The 19,437-nt window shown below is 37.7% G+C and overlaps 1 protein-coding gene across 1 annotated transcript in view; it reads left to right on the top strand.

Annotated features, from left to right (window-relative positions):
- The window catches only part of Pten (phosphatase and tensin homolog), a 72,184-nt gene that overhangs the window by 32,571 nt on the left and 20,176 nt on the right, over window positions 1–19,437 (top strand). The window contains exons 3-5 of the mRNA XM_048438852.3: window positions 2,482–2,526; window positions 8,625–8,668; window positions 10,684–10,922. Of these exons, the coding sequence (XP_048294809.1) occupies window positions 2,482–2,526; window positions 8,625–8,668; window positions 10,684–10,922 (328 nt within the window). The remainder of the gene's footprint in view (window positions 1–2,481; window positions 2,527–8,624; window positions 8,669–10,683; window positions 10,923–19,437) is intronic.

Here is a 19,437-nt window from a genome sequence, read left to right as displayed (position 1 = left end):
AGCCCTGGCTACCCTGGAACGCCCAGGAACCACCTGCTTCTGCCACCCCAGAGCTGGGATTAAAGGTGTCTGCCACCACCTCCCAGCTGCTATTTTTTTTTCTTTTTTTCTTTTTGGTCTTAAAGAATTTGTTGCAAAAGAATTCATTGCAAAAGAGAATTCTAGAGAGTCTTACCAAATCAATAGCATTGTTTTTATGATCACTGCTGCTTTCTTTTTTGAGATAGTGTCTCACTGTAGTCCTGTCTGACTTCAAACTTATTACATAGACCTGGACGTCTTCTGTGTGTTGGGTTTACAAGTGTATTGTGATAACATGCATTCACCATGTCACTCAGTGGGCTTTTTTTTCTTTAAGTAATCAAAGTATGTGTTCATGTTTTGTCTTTTTAAAAATAAGAGCATTTTCTTTCTCTATCTTAAAAAAAATTAGAATAGTTTATAGTTGCCCTATGGGCTTACAGTTAAATCCTTGCTATAGTCTTTCTTTTAGGTTTGGTTGTAGATTCACAGGCTGTTGATGAAATGACGCATTTGAAATGTTTTACAGATTGGTATCGTATCTCACTATGCCAGTATTTCCTTCCTTGTCTGACGTGAACTCTAAAATTACACGAACACTTTCTCCCTGTTTCCTGACAGTTCCAGAGTTGTAGTTTCCTTCAAAAAAAAATATTCTCCGTGAAAGAGAACTGACCAAGCATTTCAATATTTTTTTAAAAAGAAAAAAACTGCAGTAGTTAAAGTGTAAAATTCCTAATATTTTGCTGTATTTTTCTTCTAGTTTTATATTATATTCCAAGGTTATACCCACTCTGTTACATGATTAGGACACAAGTATGTTGTGTCATACTGTTTAATTTTCATTTTTTTTGTAAACAGATTTTTAAATATAATATATTCTGATTATAGTTCACCTCCCCCAATTCTTCCCAGTCCTTCCCATTCAAATTCACACCCTTTCTCTCATTAGAAAACAGAGACATCTAAAAAGTAGTAGAATAAAATAATGCGAAAGTGAACAAACTGGAATAGGACAAAACAAACAAACAAACAAACAGAAAACGAAGAGAGCGAGCGAAAGGAAAAACACAAACAACACATAGACTCAGAAGCACACTCGTTTGCTCCCACAGAAACCATAGAAACACCAAGCTGGAATATCTGCAGATCTGTGGTCTCTATTTTAGTTTATTCACAAGCCTGCCCTCGGTTCTATAAATCCCACTGTGGTTGAGCACATTTTTTTCTCTTTTCTTTTCTTTTGTCGTGCTCCCCCCCCCAAGTTTCTTCTTGTAGCCCTGGTTGTTAGTTATCGTGGAGCTCTGTCTGCCTCTGTCTTCTGAGGGCGGGGATTGAAGTGAGCACCACTGCCTGCCACTGCGGCTGAGCACACTGGATGCTCATCAGTCTCTGCCTGAAACTAGTTGGTTTCTTTTTCTAGCCTGTCTGAGATGCCCCTTACCATTCTTCTTGGGATTCTCATTTCTTCTCTTTCAAATGGGCTTCCTCAATTTCTAGAACCTATCATCACCTTTCCATGATTTTCTACTTTCACTCAGCTTCTTTTACAACTTCCTGAGACAGAGTATGGAAAACAGGAGGACTTGTAACTTCACCAATGCTTGTATTATCTACTCACCTGTGATTTATAGTCTGTCTTGGTATAGCGTTCTAGGCTGGAAGGAGTTTTTCCTGAAGATCAGACTTTGTATAGTTATGTTTAGAAGTTGGTGCTGTTAATGGTAATATCTTTGCCTTTTTGTTTTTATGCTATTTCTTTTCTAGCAGACTTTTCTAGGGTCTTGTGATATTTTTGGCATTCATAAATTACATGAAGATATGTGTGTTTCTTTTTGAGCCGCCTTTTCCCTTAAAGTCAATTTTATTGGCTATTTATTTATTCCTTCATCTTGATAAACTCATGTTGGGTCTGGAGATTTAGTTAACTGGTAGAATGCTTTCCTAGCATTCATGAGACTCTAGATTTAATCCCCAGACCTGCATAAACCCAGTTTGGTGACACATATCTGTAATCCCAGTATTCCAGGGATGGAGGGATGGGAGAGGGGTGTCAGAAGTTCAGGTTTATCTACTACCACTAAAAAAACAACAAACAAACAAAAAAAAGAGAGTAAACTTTTTAAAGAGTACATTATTGCTTATGCTTTTTGTGGAAATCAGTATGAGCCAGGTACACTTGGGAATTGCTAAGATTGTGTTTTCAAGACATTTATTTATTAGGCTGAAGACAGAAGAGGTGAAAATAGTTGTTGATAAACTCAGTTCTACTTCAGATTGTATAAATCTGTAATGTAATGATTATTAATAAATAACATGAAATTGAAGGGGATATGCATTTGGGTTATTAATAGTATTTGAGATTGGAGAAAATCAAATGTTTTAATCCTCAATATTATTGTAATTTGAAATGTTAGCTCATTTTTGTTAATGGTGGCTTTTTGTTTGTTTTGTTTTAAGGTTTTTGGATTCAAAACATAAAAACCATTACAAGATATACAATCTGTAAGTATGTTTTCTTATTTGTATGTATGTTAAAATAGCTAAGTAAAAGTTATTTCTTTGTTGGAGTTAAAAATACATTTTAATAGCACTAGATTCCTCAAACAGTTGAAGTCTGATAGAGAGAATTGTTGAATCTAGAAAGTGTGGTGAGAGCTGCAACAGTGCCGGCAGATTCGTGCTACCCGATCTGCCTTAAAAGACTTGGCATCTAGCCCATCCTTGAGCCCATAATCATGTGATAATTTGAAATGTAATCCATAGCAGAGCTGCTGTTAATGTTAATGATGGCTTCTGTGGAGGCAGACTCCTGGGTGGACAGACATTGTGCCCTCTGTGCTTGTTGGTCAATTGGAACAGCTATTTGAATATTCTTTGTGTATGATCTAAAGAAATTACCCAGCATTGTTTAATTGTCTGGTGTAGGATTTTAGGGATTGTCCTTTAGAAGTTGTAGACCTGTCTTTAAACCTGTGCTTTCTTTTGACTTTTGGAGTAAAGATGTGAAAAAGAGAAAGGAAAAAAAAAATTAAACATGTTTGTCTTTGAACACCTTTCTTATTTACCCCAAATACCGAGCATTTTTTAATTTTAAAAGTTGTCTAAATTATCATTTTTCTATATGCCTTTTGACTTTTATATTTATAATTTATTTATACAGCAGGGGAATTTTATGCAATGTTAAATACCTATTAGCAATTTTTATTTTCTGTAGACTTTATCAAATATAAACACAAGTATTCTCCTCTTCCAGTGGGCATTTGATTTTGGTGCGGGGTGGTGGGGGGATCTGTTGAGACAAGGTTTCTCTATGTAGTCTTTTTTTTTTAATTTATTTATTATGTATGTAGTGTTCTGGGCACCAGATCGCATTATAGATGGGTGGAGCCATCATGTGGTTGCTGGGAATTGAACTCAGGACCTCTGGAATAGCAGTCAGCTCTCTTAACCTCTGAGCCATCTCTCCAGCCCTCTCTATGTAGTCTTGACTGTCCTGGAACTCGCTCTGTAGACCAGGCTGGCTTTGAACTCACAGAGATTTGCTTGCCTCTGTCTCCCCAGTGCTGGAATTGAAGGTGTGTACCACCGTTGTCTGGCAGGCATTTGAATTTTTATCCAGAGGATTTTCTGTGCCTTGTTAGGTTGCTGGATTTTTTTTTTCTTTCAGTCTTTAATAATATTGTTATTTTGATAAGACTTAGAAATATTCATTTGCAGTAGTCAATATTGTTTCTCGTAGTTTTTGTTGACTTCAGATTCAGAATGGTGGAGTTAGGGGCATCCCTATAGTCATGATAAAATATATAGCTATAGTGCTCAGAAGGATACTTCCAGTCCTCAAGTAACATATAGTTAATGTGAAAGTTAAGCTGAGTATTATAGGACTACTATGGAAGAACTGTAGACATAGGAACTGGGCCCCATTAGGGGCGGGATGTTTAAGCTGTGATTACTTCTGATACCTTCTTTGTTCTCCTCCCTGTTACACACCTGGTTTGAAGTAGACAAGCTAACACCAGGAGTTTGCTTTCTTTTAATTTTAGGGCTGCAGTTATATGTGCTATTTCTTTCAGTGCATATACATACCTTTAAAGATCTTGAAATATTTCCACTAGGCTTTTCTGCTAATCAAAATCCGTAGGGGTTATCTATTAGGCTGAGGAGTGTGGAGCATGGTAAGTTAGGAGATTAATAGCAAAGTGGTCTTTGAGATACGGAGATAAATTGTTTTTGGCAAGTGGTGGTTTTTGCTGGCTTAGGTGGTGTTGTAATAATAAAAGGTGCATAGGAGAGCCACAAAACTGTGTGTTGAACAGCTGCATTGGGAAGCTGACTAAAAAAAGGACAAGAACTGTTGAAAGCTGGAATTCATTAAATGAATCATTTCGGACTCACACTGTCAGGATTGGAGATTTAGAGTCCCAATAGGGAAGTAGAAAGACACTAGAAGACACATTTTTGCCTGTGTTGAAATTTTATGCCTGTTTAACATATCCAAAGAACAGGGAGGAAATTCTTTTCATTCCCGTGTATAGTGGCTTCCTGCTTTTAGAATTTAGGGATTAGGTTTATGTTATCTCCTTTGTTCTATTTTAGAATAGTTAAAGGTGGCCTTGGGTCAGAGCCTAGAAACTGATTCCCTGTTTCTAAGCATTTGATCTGCAATTTAAGAAACTATCTCTTTTTTTTTTTAGTTGAGAATAACCTTTAGTGCATATTGTCTTATTCCCATGTCACCTGTACAGAGGCTTTGAGAATGCCCAAGGACCTGAAAGATCATTTAGCAGAACCTTCTTACCTTATAGATAGTGAATCAGGCTTAGGGAAGTTAAGTGAGTTGGCTAAAGACCCATAGTTACATCTGGTAGCAGGTTACCCACACCTGCTTGTCAGGTCTTTGTTTTTTCTTCTCCATGTTTTATTCACTTCAAATGTTTCAACACCTACGAAATTGAGTGTTTTAGTTTCCTTCCTTCCTTCCTTCCTTCCTTCCTTCCTTCCTTCCTTCCTTCCTTCCTTCCCTCCTTCCCTCCTTCCCTCCCTCCCTCCCTCCCTCCCTCCCTCCCTCCCTCCCTCCCTTCCATCTTTTCTTCCCTTCCATCTTTTCCTCCCTCTCTCCCTCCCTCCCTCCCTTCCATCTTTTCTTCCCTTCCATCTTTTCCTCCCTCCCTCCCTCCCTCCCTCCCTCCCTCCCTCCCTCCCTTCCATCTTTTCTTCCCTTCCATCTTTTCCTCCCTCTCTCCCTCCCTCCCTCCCTTCCATCTTTTCTTCCCTTCCATCTTTTCCTCCCTCTCTCCCTCCCTCCCTTTCTGAGACAAGGTTTCTCTTTGTAGCCTTTACTGTCCTGGAACTCACTCTGTAGAACAGGCCTCAAACTCACAGAGATCTGCCTGCCTCAGCCTCCTGAGTGCTAGGATTAAAGGTGCGTACCACCATTGCCAGGCTGTTTTAATTTCTAGTACTTCCTTTCGCCTGCTTTCTATGTGTCTGGTTTTAGGTAACTGAGACTAGCAACAGCAGATGTTTTTGTCTTAGGATAGCAATTATATGTGGTATGTATTTTTTTTTCTTGGAATATGTGAAAATCTTATTTATCATTGGACATACCCATAGTTAGTAGTTTATGAAACCTTTTATGGCAGCTGTTGTGTATGGACAAAGAACTGCTAGAAGGTTTCTGATAATCACTTGTTTATGTTTGAGTTTCCTTGGACATTCATTAACTATTTTAAGAAAGGGCAACACTTGTTATTTAGTCTTTTTTAATTTTTTTGGAATGATGTTTCATTTTTTGTTTCCCCGTGTTCAGAGAGTATACAATTTTAAGTTTTATTTTCATGAATGTTTGATATAGTTCTTGGCAAATATTTAGGTTTGTTATTTTTATCTGTTAAGATTTTCTTTGTGTTGGGTGTTGGTGATGCACTCCTTTAATCCCAGCACTCAGGGAAGCAGAGGCAGGTGAATCTCTGTGAGTTCCAGACCAGCCTGGTCTACAGTGTGAACTCCGGAACAGCCAGAGCTGTTATACAGAGAAACCCTGCATCGAAAAATGAAACAAACAAACAAAAATTTCCTTTGTAAAGTAGAGCAATAGCTTTATTGTAAAGAGTAAAGAAGAGAGCTCTCTACCCACGAGTCCTAGTTCTATGCAAACTCCTCTTTAATCTTGCTCCTTCCTTTATGGTCTGTATCCACCTTTTAAAACCTTTCACTGCTTCCTCATTTCTTTTCCTATAAGCCAATTTAAGGTAAGGACAAAGATGTCATTTGAGTTTTAATTATAAAGAATTTTAAATCTCAGTTATTTGCTATCTTTCATTTTAGTATGTTGAGTGACTTACTGTTAACATGCCATAAGAAATTAAAAAAACCTCCTATGTGAATTTTGGCTATATCACAGAGATTTTAAATAAGGTGGAAGTCTTCTTCTTTCCTTGTCGACCTTTCTGTTGAGCACTGTTCCATATGCAGCCCCGGCATGTTGTGCTTGCCGACCATGCTTGCCCTCTCAGAACTGCATGCTTTTTCTTTGTATGCTTTTTTCATCTGTGTGTGGGGATATAAACTGTCACATGATTGTGAGGATGAGAACATGAATGCTACTGTAAGGTGTGTATATCTCATAGATATTGAGTTGTCTTGTTTTTATTTTCGCTTCCATATCATCATCTTAACTGATCCATCAGAACCATTTGTGATGGTAATCTTAAGCAGTTCCCATTAAACCAGGCTTTTGAGAGTATTTGCTCTGTCTTTCTCTGGGGCACTCTTTTCTTTGTTGGGGTGTAGCCCTCTTTGCACCTGCTAGGCAAGTGCCTTCCCAGACCCTAAGCCAGCCATTTGGAAGTCCTGAACAAGCATGGGAGATTGAGACAACTGAGTGTCTCCAGGATTCCTGTCTGTGCTCCACTGTGGGTTCTTTACCACAGTGTTTCAGAAGAGCAGATTCTGGCTGCCTTGCATGGAATTCCAGCACTTGGGGGAGGTAGTGGGAAGAGGAGTTCAAAGCCAGCTTTGGGTATATAAGATTCTGACTCAGAAAAAACAAATGAAAGGGAAAGGAAAATGTAAATGTGCTCTTTTGTGTGTGTATATGTCAGTTCTCTTCTTTCTGTCTCATTTTTATATAAGCAAACACAAGATTATTTAACATGGATGCATACTTCATTATCTAATAATTTTTTCTTTAGCAAAACAATACATTAAATAATACACTAAAAGGAAAAAGCTTGTTTTGTTTTGTGTGATAATACAAAAGTTAATTTGCCTCAGTCTGACCTGTTAGAAATTCAGTGGGCTGTAGTTCATGTATGAGTTGTTCAGTCTTCATGTGGATTGCTTTTGAGACTTTAAAGTTGAGGAGTTGTGTAGATTCCAGATGCATACTGCAGGTCCACAGATAGCTGCTTATTTGGAAGTCTTGGATCAGCTACATTTCAATATGTAGAAATTTTCAGCTTTCAAAAAAAATGATAGAGGAGCAATATCCTTTTGTTACCCAAGTAATCATGTGGTGGATTGGCTAGGACTCGGTGTGAATCTGGCCATTACTGTGTGTTATTGAGCAGCCTCGGATTGGTCTCTTAAAACTGAGATTACATACTTAAAACTTCGGGATTTGGGTTTTTGGGCTAAGGAGTAATGAAATGTTATTTGTTTTAAAACGCTAACTTTTGTTTTCAGTAATTTCCTTTCTTGGTTTTTTGAGCCCAATCTTCCTGTCACAGTTTACCAAGTGCTAGGATTACAACCTGTGTCAGCACCCCTGGCTTTTAGTAATTCTTTAATGTCTGATTTGTTGGTAGTTGGAGTCACCAGGATGCTGCTGACCCCACTAAAATGTGGGGTGCCCCCTTGAGCCTATTAATCTTTATTTCATAGCCTGTTAATTTAAAGTGAGCCAGTTGCATCTAATAACAGCCGCTAGTGTTATTGCGAAGATAATGTGTATGTTTTATAATGGTGCCAGCTTTTGCTATTCTGATTGGGTTTGTTTTACTTAATTACTTTATTGTGATCTCATACTAAAATTTGTACACTGAGATCATTGATAAAGATGACATTTGTATATAAAAGGATAAAGGTTTGGCTTACAATTTTTAGTAAGCATTATGTTAAGTAAATTAGTATCAGTTCATTGTCTTTTACATTTTCTTCTTATATTTTCACTGTCTCTAGCATGTTTGTTTTAAATAATGGTTTAAGATTGTATATGATCATATGTCAGGTAAAAATAATATTAAAAGTAGCTATTCACAGGTATTTGTGAAATAAACACTTTCTAAAGGCATGTACAGTCTTCATCCAAGAAATGTACAGGGCCAGTGCAGTTGAATTCCTAGTGTTGTGTGTTCATGTCACAAACTGTATGAACAAATATATGCACTCTAATTGCGTGTATGCATTAATCTTTTTGTTAAGCTTTGGCTTCCTTAATTATCAAATACTCAGAATTCTTGAAATTAACTGAAATAGTGAGCATAAAAACACTTAGCACAATGCCTGGCATAGTATAAAGGGTGAATAAATGTTGGGATAGTTATTCTTCCTTCAAAGTGTGAAAGGTAACTTTATGCCACATTTAAACTTTCTTGTAGATGTGCTGAAAGACATTATGACACCGCCAAATTTAACTGCAGAGGTATGTATAAATGTAACCATAGTGTACTGTGTAACTTAAGACCAATAGACTGTCCTTTACTGCCTCGTTGATAGTTATCTAGATTATTGAGATAAAAATCTTAAGAATGGCCTTTGTTTTAAAAAGTGAATTTAATTTCAGAGTTGTTCTTTAGGTCCTATAAATCTACCAAAATTGTCAGGAAAGCTAAATCAAAGAGTAGATTGAGAATCAGGGGAGATCACTAGGCTAAACGAAGATAAGGAGGGACTTATTGACTCTTTGGGGCAGTTGGTGCCCCAAAACAATTACAGGAAGACAGCAGAACTGTTTTAAGTTTTCTATATAGAAGAATGACATAAAAGAGGAAAGGATAGAGCAGCTTGGCCCGTTCTGTCCGAGAGCCTGCAGAGACTGCCATGGAAGTAAATAGAGATGGGTACTGTAAATGATGGATTGATATTTGTCATCCAGCATGCACGGTAACCATGGCCTGAGAACTATGAAGCATGAAGGACTGAGTAAGAACAATTTACTAGGGATGTTTCTTTTGTGTAGGATAGATGTAAACTACTGCTTTTTAGGAAAAAAAAGTTCAATACCACAGTTGAAGTTTACTTAATTTTAAATGTGCATTTTAACAGACTCTCTTGAATTGTCTTGTGTGCCACTGGAGAAATGAGATGGGGAGCACAGTTAGACAGATGATTGAGTGAAAGCTCGCCTGCTACCTATGCAGCTGCGTACCCTCGTGTCCCAGAGAGCTCTCCTTTCACAGAGAGGATCAAATGGACAGTTCTTATCCCACTTTATGATGGCTCAGTTGAGATATGTCGTAATTTTTGCATATTAGATAATATAGCAGATAACTAGAATAATATCAATCAAGATTATTATTTTATTTTTTAAATTTTAAGGCAATGTCTCAGTGTCCCAGAGTGGCCTTGAACTCCTTTGTGTAGCTGAGATGACTTCAGACTGCTGAATCCCTGGTCCTCCTGGTTTTACCTCCTAAGTTTTGGGATTACAGAGGTTCACTTCATCATCAGCTGTGTGTTTATGCAGAGGAGGGATTAAGCAAGCACTTGGCAAACTGAGTTCCATCCCTAGAGTTCTCGTTAGAATTTAAGAATCTCTATAGAGAAGCATTAAGACAGACCCTAGTGAGATAAAAATGAAGAGGGCTAGAGCTGAAGCCTGGTTTCTAGACAAATAGCACCATCCCCACAAAGCTCAACTCTGCTATCTAAAGACAGCTTAATTCTTAACTCGTATGAAAGTAATCTGAAACTTAATTTGGTAAACTTTACTACAGTTTTATGCTTTTTATGAGTCATTAATTTCAGGGGATATATATGTGCACACACACATGCTTTTCAAGCTGTGGATATACAATTACAATATTTGTGAGACTATTTTAAAAATAAGACACTTAGGCAGCCAGAGGCAAGTGGATCACTATGAATTTAAGGCCAGCCTGGTCTACAGAGTGAGTTCCTAGACAACCAGAACTACACACAGTGAAACCTTGTCTTAAAAGATCAATAATAATAATAATAATATATTTTCGTATAACTTATCATAATATTACTTTTATTATGAGGTATAACATCAGTCTTTTCCATAGTTGACTAATCTATACTTTCCTCAGAACACGTTTTGCGATGTTACAGTAATATCTGTTACTGCTCCTTCTGTTAGAAGTTGCTCCTTGACAAGAGCCCTGAGTGACATCCACTTGGATTCAGCCGTACTGATCTGCTATGTCCTGTTCCCTTCATGTAGCAGTTTTCTCCTCTGTGGAGCGAGGAGCACAACACTTGGGTTGTGAATGTTTCCTTGTCTAATAAGTACATTTAAGAATTAATAAAAGACTTTTATTAAAATGGGTTAATAAGCAATAAATTAAGTTTTCCTTAAAGTTAGGCTTCTTTTAAGTAGCAGCAAGTTTATCTATAACATTTTTAAAGTTAACCTACTTTTTAATGCAAAATTTAGGATGTGTTTTCTTACACTGAGGTTATCTTTTGCCGCAGTTGCACAGTACCCGTTTGAAGACCATAACCCACCACAGCTGGAACTTATCAAACCCTTCTGTGAAGATCTTGACCAGTGGCTGAGTGAAGATGACAATCATGTTGCAGCGATCCACTGTAAAGCTGGAAAGGGACGGACTGGTGTCATGATTTGTGCATATTTATTGCATCGGGGCAAATTTTTAAAGGCACAAGAGGCCCTAGATTTCTATGGGGAAGTAAGGACCAGAGACAAAAAGGTAAGCTGTATTACTTATTTTCCTTTTCTTCTTTGTGGACCCAAGAATTTACTGGGAAACAGGTTTTTTCCCCCTCTTGCTTTATTGAGGTGTAACTGAAAAATAAAAGTCTGATCTACTTAACAGTGTGCCCATGTGATGTTTTGAGAAATGTTATATTGTCATTACCACAGGTTTATTCACTTACTCTATCCCTCACCCGCTGGCTTCACTGCACTGAGAGCAGTGGAGATCTGCTTGGCAACTGCTAAGCACACAATGCTATATGCTGTTAACTCTTGCTGCTATGCTGTGCGGTCTAGGTGTCCAGCTCCTATTTTTAACTAATAGAAGTATTTGTACATCTCTCCCTTTAAGAGATGAGCTAATACCTGTTTTTAAATCTCTTTGTTTTGTTGAGATAGGATCTCTCTATATAGTTGAGGCTGAACTTCTGAAGTGTAGCAATTATTGAAATATGCCAATTCTTCCAGTTTGTAATCAGTTCATTTAGTGTTTTTCCTCATGTTGCTGTTTTCTAATAATACTAGCAAACTTACCCACTAATTATAATGGAAATCTTTATAAGGCTTAATTAAATAAAAGGATATATTTATAAAAATTGTAATCTTGATATTTCAGAGGCATACATGAAAACAAGATGTATTTTGCTGATAACTTGGATGCCATTACCTAGTAAAGCACGATATTCCATTTCATAGTAAAATAAAAACATTTTCTGGTATGAATATTTTAAAATAGTTAACTAATCAAAGATTCATTGATTATTCAGAAAACTAAAGACTGTTGAAAGTGAATGACATGTTTAGTAAGTAGTACAATTTAAAGCAAAAGTAAATTCTTGAGATGCTTTTTTAGAGGACCCATTTCTTTGGAAAGTAAGTTGAAAAGTGTTTGATACAAAGAATTTTTGTGCATTTCTTCTTCTCCAAAGAAAAGGCCTAAACTACTCCAGATAAATTGAAAAACTCAGAATAGCAGTGAATGTGGCTCAACACAAGATCATAAACTTACTTAAAGGTTGGATTGTTTGCAATCTTTTGTAATCCAGTTGCATGGTCCTGGAGTGTGGACTTTTTAAATGACAACATCATTTTGCAATGTCAAAGAGTTGTACATGGCTGCTCTAGGAAGTAAGACAACTTTGAAAATTGATTCTTTTAAACTTGTTCTTTTGCCACTCTCCCTTCCGTCTCCCTCCTCCACCCCCCCCTTCTTTCTTTATTTTTCTTTTAAGCCCTAATTTTATCTAGCTCAGCTTTGGATCATAAATAGAGGTCATCCCTGTTATGCTCCCGTTTCTTGACAAAGCGTCTTGAGAAATCTCTTGATTGAAAGTCTTGGATGAACTCATGAATTTGGGTCTTTCACAGATGTAGGTTTTTCATAACAAATCCTGCATGGGATATAATTTAAAACTTGTGTTTATCAGGAGGAAAATTTTTTGTAACAGTAGACAGGCTCTTTTAGGATTAATGTGATCTTGTTGCCCAGTGCAGCAGTGAGCGTAAATAAGATGGCAGAGATCATTCACCTTCCCTGGTGCAGGAGAACCAGAGCTGGTGTAGGTAAAGCATGCCTATGGTGGGGTATGGAGTAGATCTTTCTTAGCCATTTTTTTTTTTGACTTTCTTTTTAAACATTGAGACTTTTTTCAATACAGGTTTTTGAGATTATAATAAAATTGAGTGTGGTGTGTGTATGTGTGTGTAAATACAATCAGCTGATACATGTTTTCAGTGCTGATCACTAAATTGGTATTGGATGACCAATTGTACCCTTTCTTCCCAGTGGAAGAATATATCTCCCTCTCTCAGCATTCCTTAGTTGCCAGTAGATCTTTGTCTAGGGTTGAGACCTGGTGAGCTTTACCCCTTCCTTGCTAACTTCTATTGTCCCCCTTGCTCAACTCACGTTTGGGAAGTCATGTTGATGAGACTTTATGTATGTAGCTCAGCCAAGTCCCTGGTCCTCTGACTCTTAGTCTTTCTAACCCCTCGTCTGCAGTGATCCCCAAGCCTTAGATACAGGAGTTGTGTTATGGATGTCTCAGTTGGGCCTGGAAACTGCATTTCTATCTCTTGTGGTTTTCTGTAATGGTCTCCTGTTGCAAAGAGAAATTACCTTGATGAGGGGTGAGGACTATACTTATCTCTTGGTATAAAAATAAATATTTAGAATGTAGTTAGGGATTATGCTTATTTAGTAAATTAGTCGTTTAAGTTCTTTTCCAAGATCCATGGCTTCCCTGACCCCAGGTAGTTGGGCTAGGGTTTTTTGATTCTTTTTTTCTTTATTTCTATTTTTTGGGACAGGGTTTCTCTTTGTAGCCCTGGCTGTCCTGGAAATTGATCTGTAGATCAGGCTGGCTTCAAAGATCCACCTGCCTCTACATTCCAAGTGCTGGGACTAAAGTGTGTACCACCACTGCCCATCAGTTGACTAGGTTTCTAGTACCAGGCATAGTTTTTCTTTCTTAAAGAGGATCTTTAAAAATTATTTATATATTTTGGTGGTGGGGCCTGGGAGATAGAGGGAAGCAAGGCTATGTCACCATTTTCAAAACCTTTTCCTGACCTTTTCAAATAGGGCTCTATAATATTTGCTAATTATTTATTCATTTTTTATAATGTGTATACATTTTATGACCTGTCTCATAGTTTTAGAGAAAAATGTTAGTTTTGGAGCAGTGGATGAGATTATTTGATTAAGGTTCTGTGACTGTTTTAACCTTCTCTCCTGCCATTAAGGACCTCAGATATTTGGCTTTACTTTTTTCTCTCCACTCGTTCTTTTGTGATGGTGAGAATTGAGCCTAGGGCCTTACAGATGGGCACACACACTACTACAAATTTATGTCCTCAGTCCTTGTTGAACTGTTTCTGAGATAGTTAACCTGCTGCTTTCATCATGTTCAACTACATGACCTCCTCCCTCCCTCCCTCCCTCCCTCACTCCCTCCCTCCCTCCCTCCCTCCTTCTTTCCTTCCCTCCCTCCCTCCTTCCTTCCTTCCCTCCCTCCCTTCTTCCTTCCTTCCTTCCCTCCCTCACTCCCTCCCTCTCTCCCTTCCTCCCTCCTTCCTTCTGGCCATTTCAGTCAAAGACTTTTCACTTGAAATGGTCTAGGCTTTTCTAAGCTCTTGCTCATCCCGTCTTTCTCCCATTATTTCTTCAGTATTGTCAGCAATCTGTTGAGGATGGTGAGATGTGAAAACTCTTGGGAAAGTCTTCCTCATGTTCAAGGATAAGAGTAGAGTTCAGGGGCACTTGAACTTTCCTGTAATTTTTCAGTTTCCAGTCCAGATTAGGTACAGGATTCAAGTTAGGTACAGGATCCAGATTAGGTATAGGGTTCAGGTTAGGTACAGGATCCAGATTAGGTACAGGGTTCAGGTTAGGTACAGGATCCAGATTAGGTATAGGGTTCAGGGTAGGTACAGGATCCAGATTAGGTACAGGGTCCAGGTTAGGTACAGGATCCAGATTAGGTATAGGGTTCAGGTTAGGTACAGGGTCCAGGTTAGGAACAGGGTCCAGGTTAGGTACAGGGTCCAGATTAGGTACAGGGTTCAGGTTAGGTATAGGATCCAGGTTAGGTACAGGGTTCAGATTAGGTACAGGATCCAGATTAGGTACAGGGTCCAGGTTAGGTACAGGATCCAGGTTAGGTACAGGGTCCAGATTAGGTACAGAGTCCAGGTTAGGTACAGGATCCAGATTAGGAACAGGGTTCAGGTTAGGTACAGGATCCAGATTAGGTACAGGGTTCATATTAGGTGCAGGGTTCAAGTTAGGTGCAGGAGGCCCAGGTCAGAAAGTGAGGTCATGTTAATCTGCCAGTGCAAAGACTCTTATTTATTATAATCTGGTAACAATAGCTTGTTTCCCTCTAGAGGGGAAGAGAGGGTGTTTGTGGAAATGATAGGAAGTCTTGGGGAATGTGACAGAGTGGGGCCAGACTGAAAAGACAGTTAAGGAAGTATTTGTGAGAGTGAAATGCGAAGGCTTTACTGTCATTTAATAAAATGTGATACCTGTGTCCTTAGTAGAACTGCTCTGGGCAGCAGGCACTCTCCATTCTTTTAGCATGTCCCCCAAGTGAAGATGATAGACTAATGTAAATAGAAAGTGCAAAGTGGTCCACATTGTTAGAGAGGTGGCTGGTACATCTGATGTTTAACTATTGCATTATAAGAAGATTCCTTAAGTAATTTAGCATTTTACAGTTACATCAGTAGGATTTACTGTGCTTAGCTGATGTATATAATTAAAACACCGAGACAGTGTTTTGGATAAATTATACACGGATTTTTAAAAAAAAACCTATACACATTTCCTACCTTTATTCGTTCATTTATTTAAAGACAAGAAAGAGTTTACGAACAGATGCTGTTGACCAGGCTGTGTTTTGCTCAATGGTTTTATTAGCATTTTAAGTTGCAATAGTTTTAGAAAGCCAGATGCAGATAAAAAGCCTTAAGATACCCCTACCTCAGAAATGCTTCTTTATATAATATGTAAAGGCCCAGAAAAGTGAACTCTTGTGATCAGAATTATACATACATGACAGCATTTGGAGTACAAGCAAGCCCCTCGCCATGTTGTTGTTCAGTTTCTTTGTATAATATCAAGTTTGCAAGTTCTGCACTGCAGAAGGAGCTTTGAGCTGTTGAGGATATTACCTCTTTCCAGGCTCTGCTGAGAGATTCAGTAATGCTGATGGTTTTTGAAAGGCTCCTCAGTCTTATGTCTTTCTTTACAAACAAATGTGTTTAATAAGAATAGGGTGAAGTGGTTTGTCTTGTAAATATAATGCTGAGCATTTCCTTACAGTTTTTGCAGTTAATTTTCTTAAAACTTTAAATGTAAAGAAAATGAAATCATGACATTTATAGGAAAAGGATGGACTGAAAGTTACTATTTTAAGCAAAACAAACCTGATCAGAGATACTTGTTTTCTCTCATGTGAAGGACCTAGATTGGAGGTGTACGTGTGTGCATACTGTCAAACTAGAAAGGAGACCTTTGAGGGAGGAGGATATTTCAAGGGAAAATGGAGGGGGAAAAGTCAGTTACATGACATAATGCAGAAGGAGCTGCACAGTATCCACTCACTTAAGATGAGTAACTCATTAGACTAACTCAATCCTTCCCACAAGCCTTGAAAGTAGAAACTGATTACCTCATTCTTGAGGACAGTTGAGTACAACTGCAGTTTAAAGTTTAATTCAAGTCCTTCTGGAAATGTAAAACCATTTTCTTAATTTTTGAGCCATTGAAGAAAGATACATTCACATTAAGATTAACCAGTAGAAAATAAAGACAAAAAGTGATTGAAATGGGGAAACAGCAAATGATTTGGGTTAGTAATCAAAACACTGACTAGAAAGCCAGAACTAGTGTGAGTGGTCTTTAGAGCCAAATCTGGACTTTGATAACTGAATAGATGTGTGAGAATCAAAGATGAATAGTGTAAATGGAGTTTTGTACTTTAAAAATTCATTTTGTGGTTTGTGTGGAGTTGATTTTACTTGAATGACCTTTTTTTTTTTTTGGCTGTATTTTCTTAACTTTAACTGTGAACGCATAACAAGCTGAAGAAAACTATGCTTTGGTGAGGAGTGTTTTTCTTCTTACTTTAAAGGAGGAGACATTTGACATATTGTTTTGAAAAATTTGTGGACTTTGCATAGCTCCTCGAAATATTATGACTAGGTCTTGACATATAGACATGGTGCAGATTTGATAACCAAGCTAATCATAAAATATAGCATTGTATTCTTAATGTCCAAACAATGCTTTAGGTTTTGAATGCTGTAGAGAAGTCCAGCAGTTGATATTTCCTATAAAGAAAAATGTCTTTAGGGTGAGATAACTGCTCAAAGGAACAAAGACTCATATCTTTTATTCAGTCAAACAAAACAAATATATTATTCCTTTTCCCTGGAAATTATTTGCTTGTATAGTTGATATTTTACTTTATTTATTTTTGGTTTTTGTTTTGTTTGTCTTTCAAAACAAGGTTTCTCTGTGTTACAGTCCTGACTGTCCTGGAACTCACTTTGTAGACCAGGCTGGCCTCAAACTCAGAGATCATCGACCTGCTTCTGCCTCCCAAGTGCTGGGATTAAAGGCGTGTGCCATTACCGCCTGGTGATATTTTTCTTTATGAAAGTATGGCAAATTGTTTAAATGCAAAGCCATGAGGGTCCCCACCCCATGCAGTAAGTTACCTTCTGGGGTTGTTCTCACTTGTTCTTTGCTGTTTGCCTATGCACTTAAGTGTCAGGGCCGCAATACATAGTTTATATTATGTAAACTATGAAGAAAGAGGGAAAACCTTAGGAATGCTGGTGAGTGTATATTTTGGAATGATTTCCCAAACTTCTGCATTAAAGACACTGTTGTTAACCTTAATTAGAGTCACTGCTCTCCCCTGCCCTTGAATAATGGCAAGCAAAATAAGCTTTAATTTATTTTTTTCTTTGCTCCCAAATTAGTTATTTGAAAGGAATGCGTGTGTGTGTGATGAGCTCAGTGCCTCAGCTTGTCAAGTTTACTAAAATAATAATGATAACTTTCATGTCAAGGGATTTTATTATTTTCTCTGAGGAGTGGAGTTTTATAACATCAGTTTTTTATGTTTCATTTATTAAATTCCCCATATCATAACCTTATGAAATTTTCTTGCTTGTTCTTTATTTCAAGCCAAATAAGCTATGGTTACTGCCCTTAAACAAAACAAACAAAACATTCTTGTAATTGAATTTCCTGTGACATCAGTTGTCAAGGGGTAATGTCTTTTCCTTGGATATATACTATTTTAGCCTGTCATCCAGGCCATAGGTTCATAAAGTTGCACGATTTTTATTTATTTATTTTTTGGTTTTTCGAGACAGGGTTTCTCTGTGGCTTTGGCTGTTCTGGAACTAGCTCTTATATAGTCTGGCCTTAAACTCACAGAGATCCGCCTGCATCTGCCTTCCCAGTGCTGGGATTAAAGAAAGTTGTGCAATTTTATGCTTTCAAAGATTTAAGCAGTTCTTACTTCAAAGTACATCTGCAAAGATCAAGCTGTCCTAAGTCACACTTTCTTTTCGTCATACTCAAAATCAAGTTTCCTAATTTTGAACCCTGTATTCTCCCTGCTATACTAAGTTCTACTTAATTTTTTTCCTTTTGTTTTTGATTCCTAAAATAGAAAATAACGTCAAAAAAAAAAAAAAAGAAAAGAAAGAAAAAGAAAAATCGCTGCTTTAAATGTGTTAGTTTTCCAGTTTCAGGTTAGAGAAAGTAAGCTTAAATAGAAGGGGCTGTTTCTTAATATAGCCTTTAAGCTCAGATCTGGAGCTAAATGCTCAGTAGATATCCAGAATCTCTCCTTTCTTTTCTCTTCCTTTTTCCTTCCTTCCTTATGTTTATTTCAGAAAGGCTTTTGTAAGTGATGCTGCTGTGGTCCCCTAGCTTCAGGCTGGAATTGTAACTGCTTCAGCCACAGAGGGAAGGGAGCTGCAGTTTGAGTAAGGTTTCCAGAGCAGGTCTGATCTCCCTGGATTAAAGCATGTACTTCACTTTGAACCAAATATTCTTGCTAGGAAGAGGAATCCTCTGATTGGCTCATATATCTGAATTGAAGAATAGGGCTCAACACTTTCAAACCACACAGAGAATGATAGCTTCTGAAAGAAAAATCCAGGTAAGTCAAGAATGATGACTAGAGATGATCTGCTTCACTTTGTCGCAGAGATTCCGTAGATCATGTCTCACCACTTAAACTAAGTTATGCCTCATAGAACTCAAGCTTGATAGTACTCCAAAGTTTAGCAATGTTATGACCTCATTCAAGGCACATAGTATTCCTGTTTTAAGTCACCCGAGCCTGAGTCATGGAGATCCAGATACTGGTTTTGAGCAAGATAATTAATTATGTGTAGCATGTTAAAATATTTATTGAAATAGAGGCAACAAGGGGGTATATTTGGGTAATCCCAGCACTTGGAAGATAGAGACAGGAGGATCAGGAGTTCAAAGTCATCGTGAGATACTGCAGCATGATTGAGGCTAGCTCTGCCTTGGTGTGTGTGTGGGGGTATAGAGGCTATAATGATTAGCTACGGTGTTAAAAAGGCCCGTAATTTCAGCTATTTGGGGCTTCAGTAGGATAACCACTTTGAGGCCAGAGTCTTAAATGAGACCCTGTCTTAAAAATAATACGTGGCTGGGCGGTGGTGGCACATGCCTTTAATTCCAGCACTCGGGGAGGCAGAGGCAGGCAGATCTCTGTAAGTTCAAGGCCAGCCTGGTCTATAACAGCTAGTTCCAGGACAGGCTCCAATGCTACAAAGAAACCCTGTCTCAAAAAACCAAAATAAATAAATAAAATAAAATATGTGATACTATATACCCTACAATATTATAAGAATAATAGAAATAGATTTTGAATGTTGGAAAGTAGCTATAATAATTACTATTTTGTGTTATAACAATAATACCCAAGCTATAAGAACCACATTTC

The sequence above is a fragment of the Myodes glareolus genome, chromosome 7 (assembly GCF_982192425.1).
Source record: "Myodes glareolus chromosome 7, mMyoGla1.1, whole genome shotgun sequence".
NCBI lineage: Eukaryota > Metazoa > Chordata > Mammalia > Rodentia > Cricetidae > Myodes > Myodes glareolus.
The sequence above is the reverse complement of the archived record's forward strand: the minus strand, read 5'-3'. Positions and strand labels throughout refer to the sequence as shown.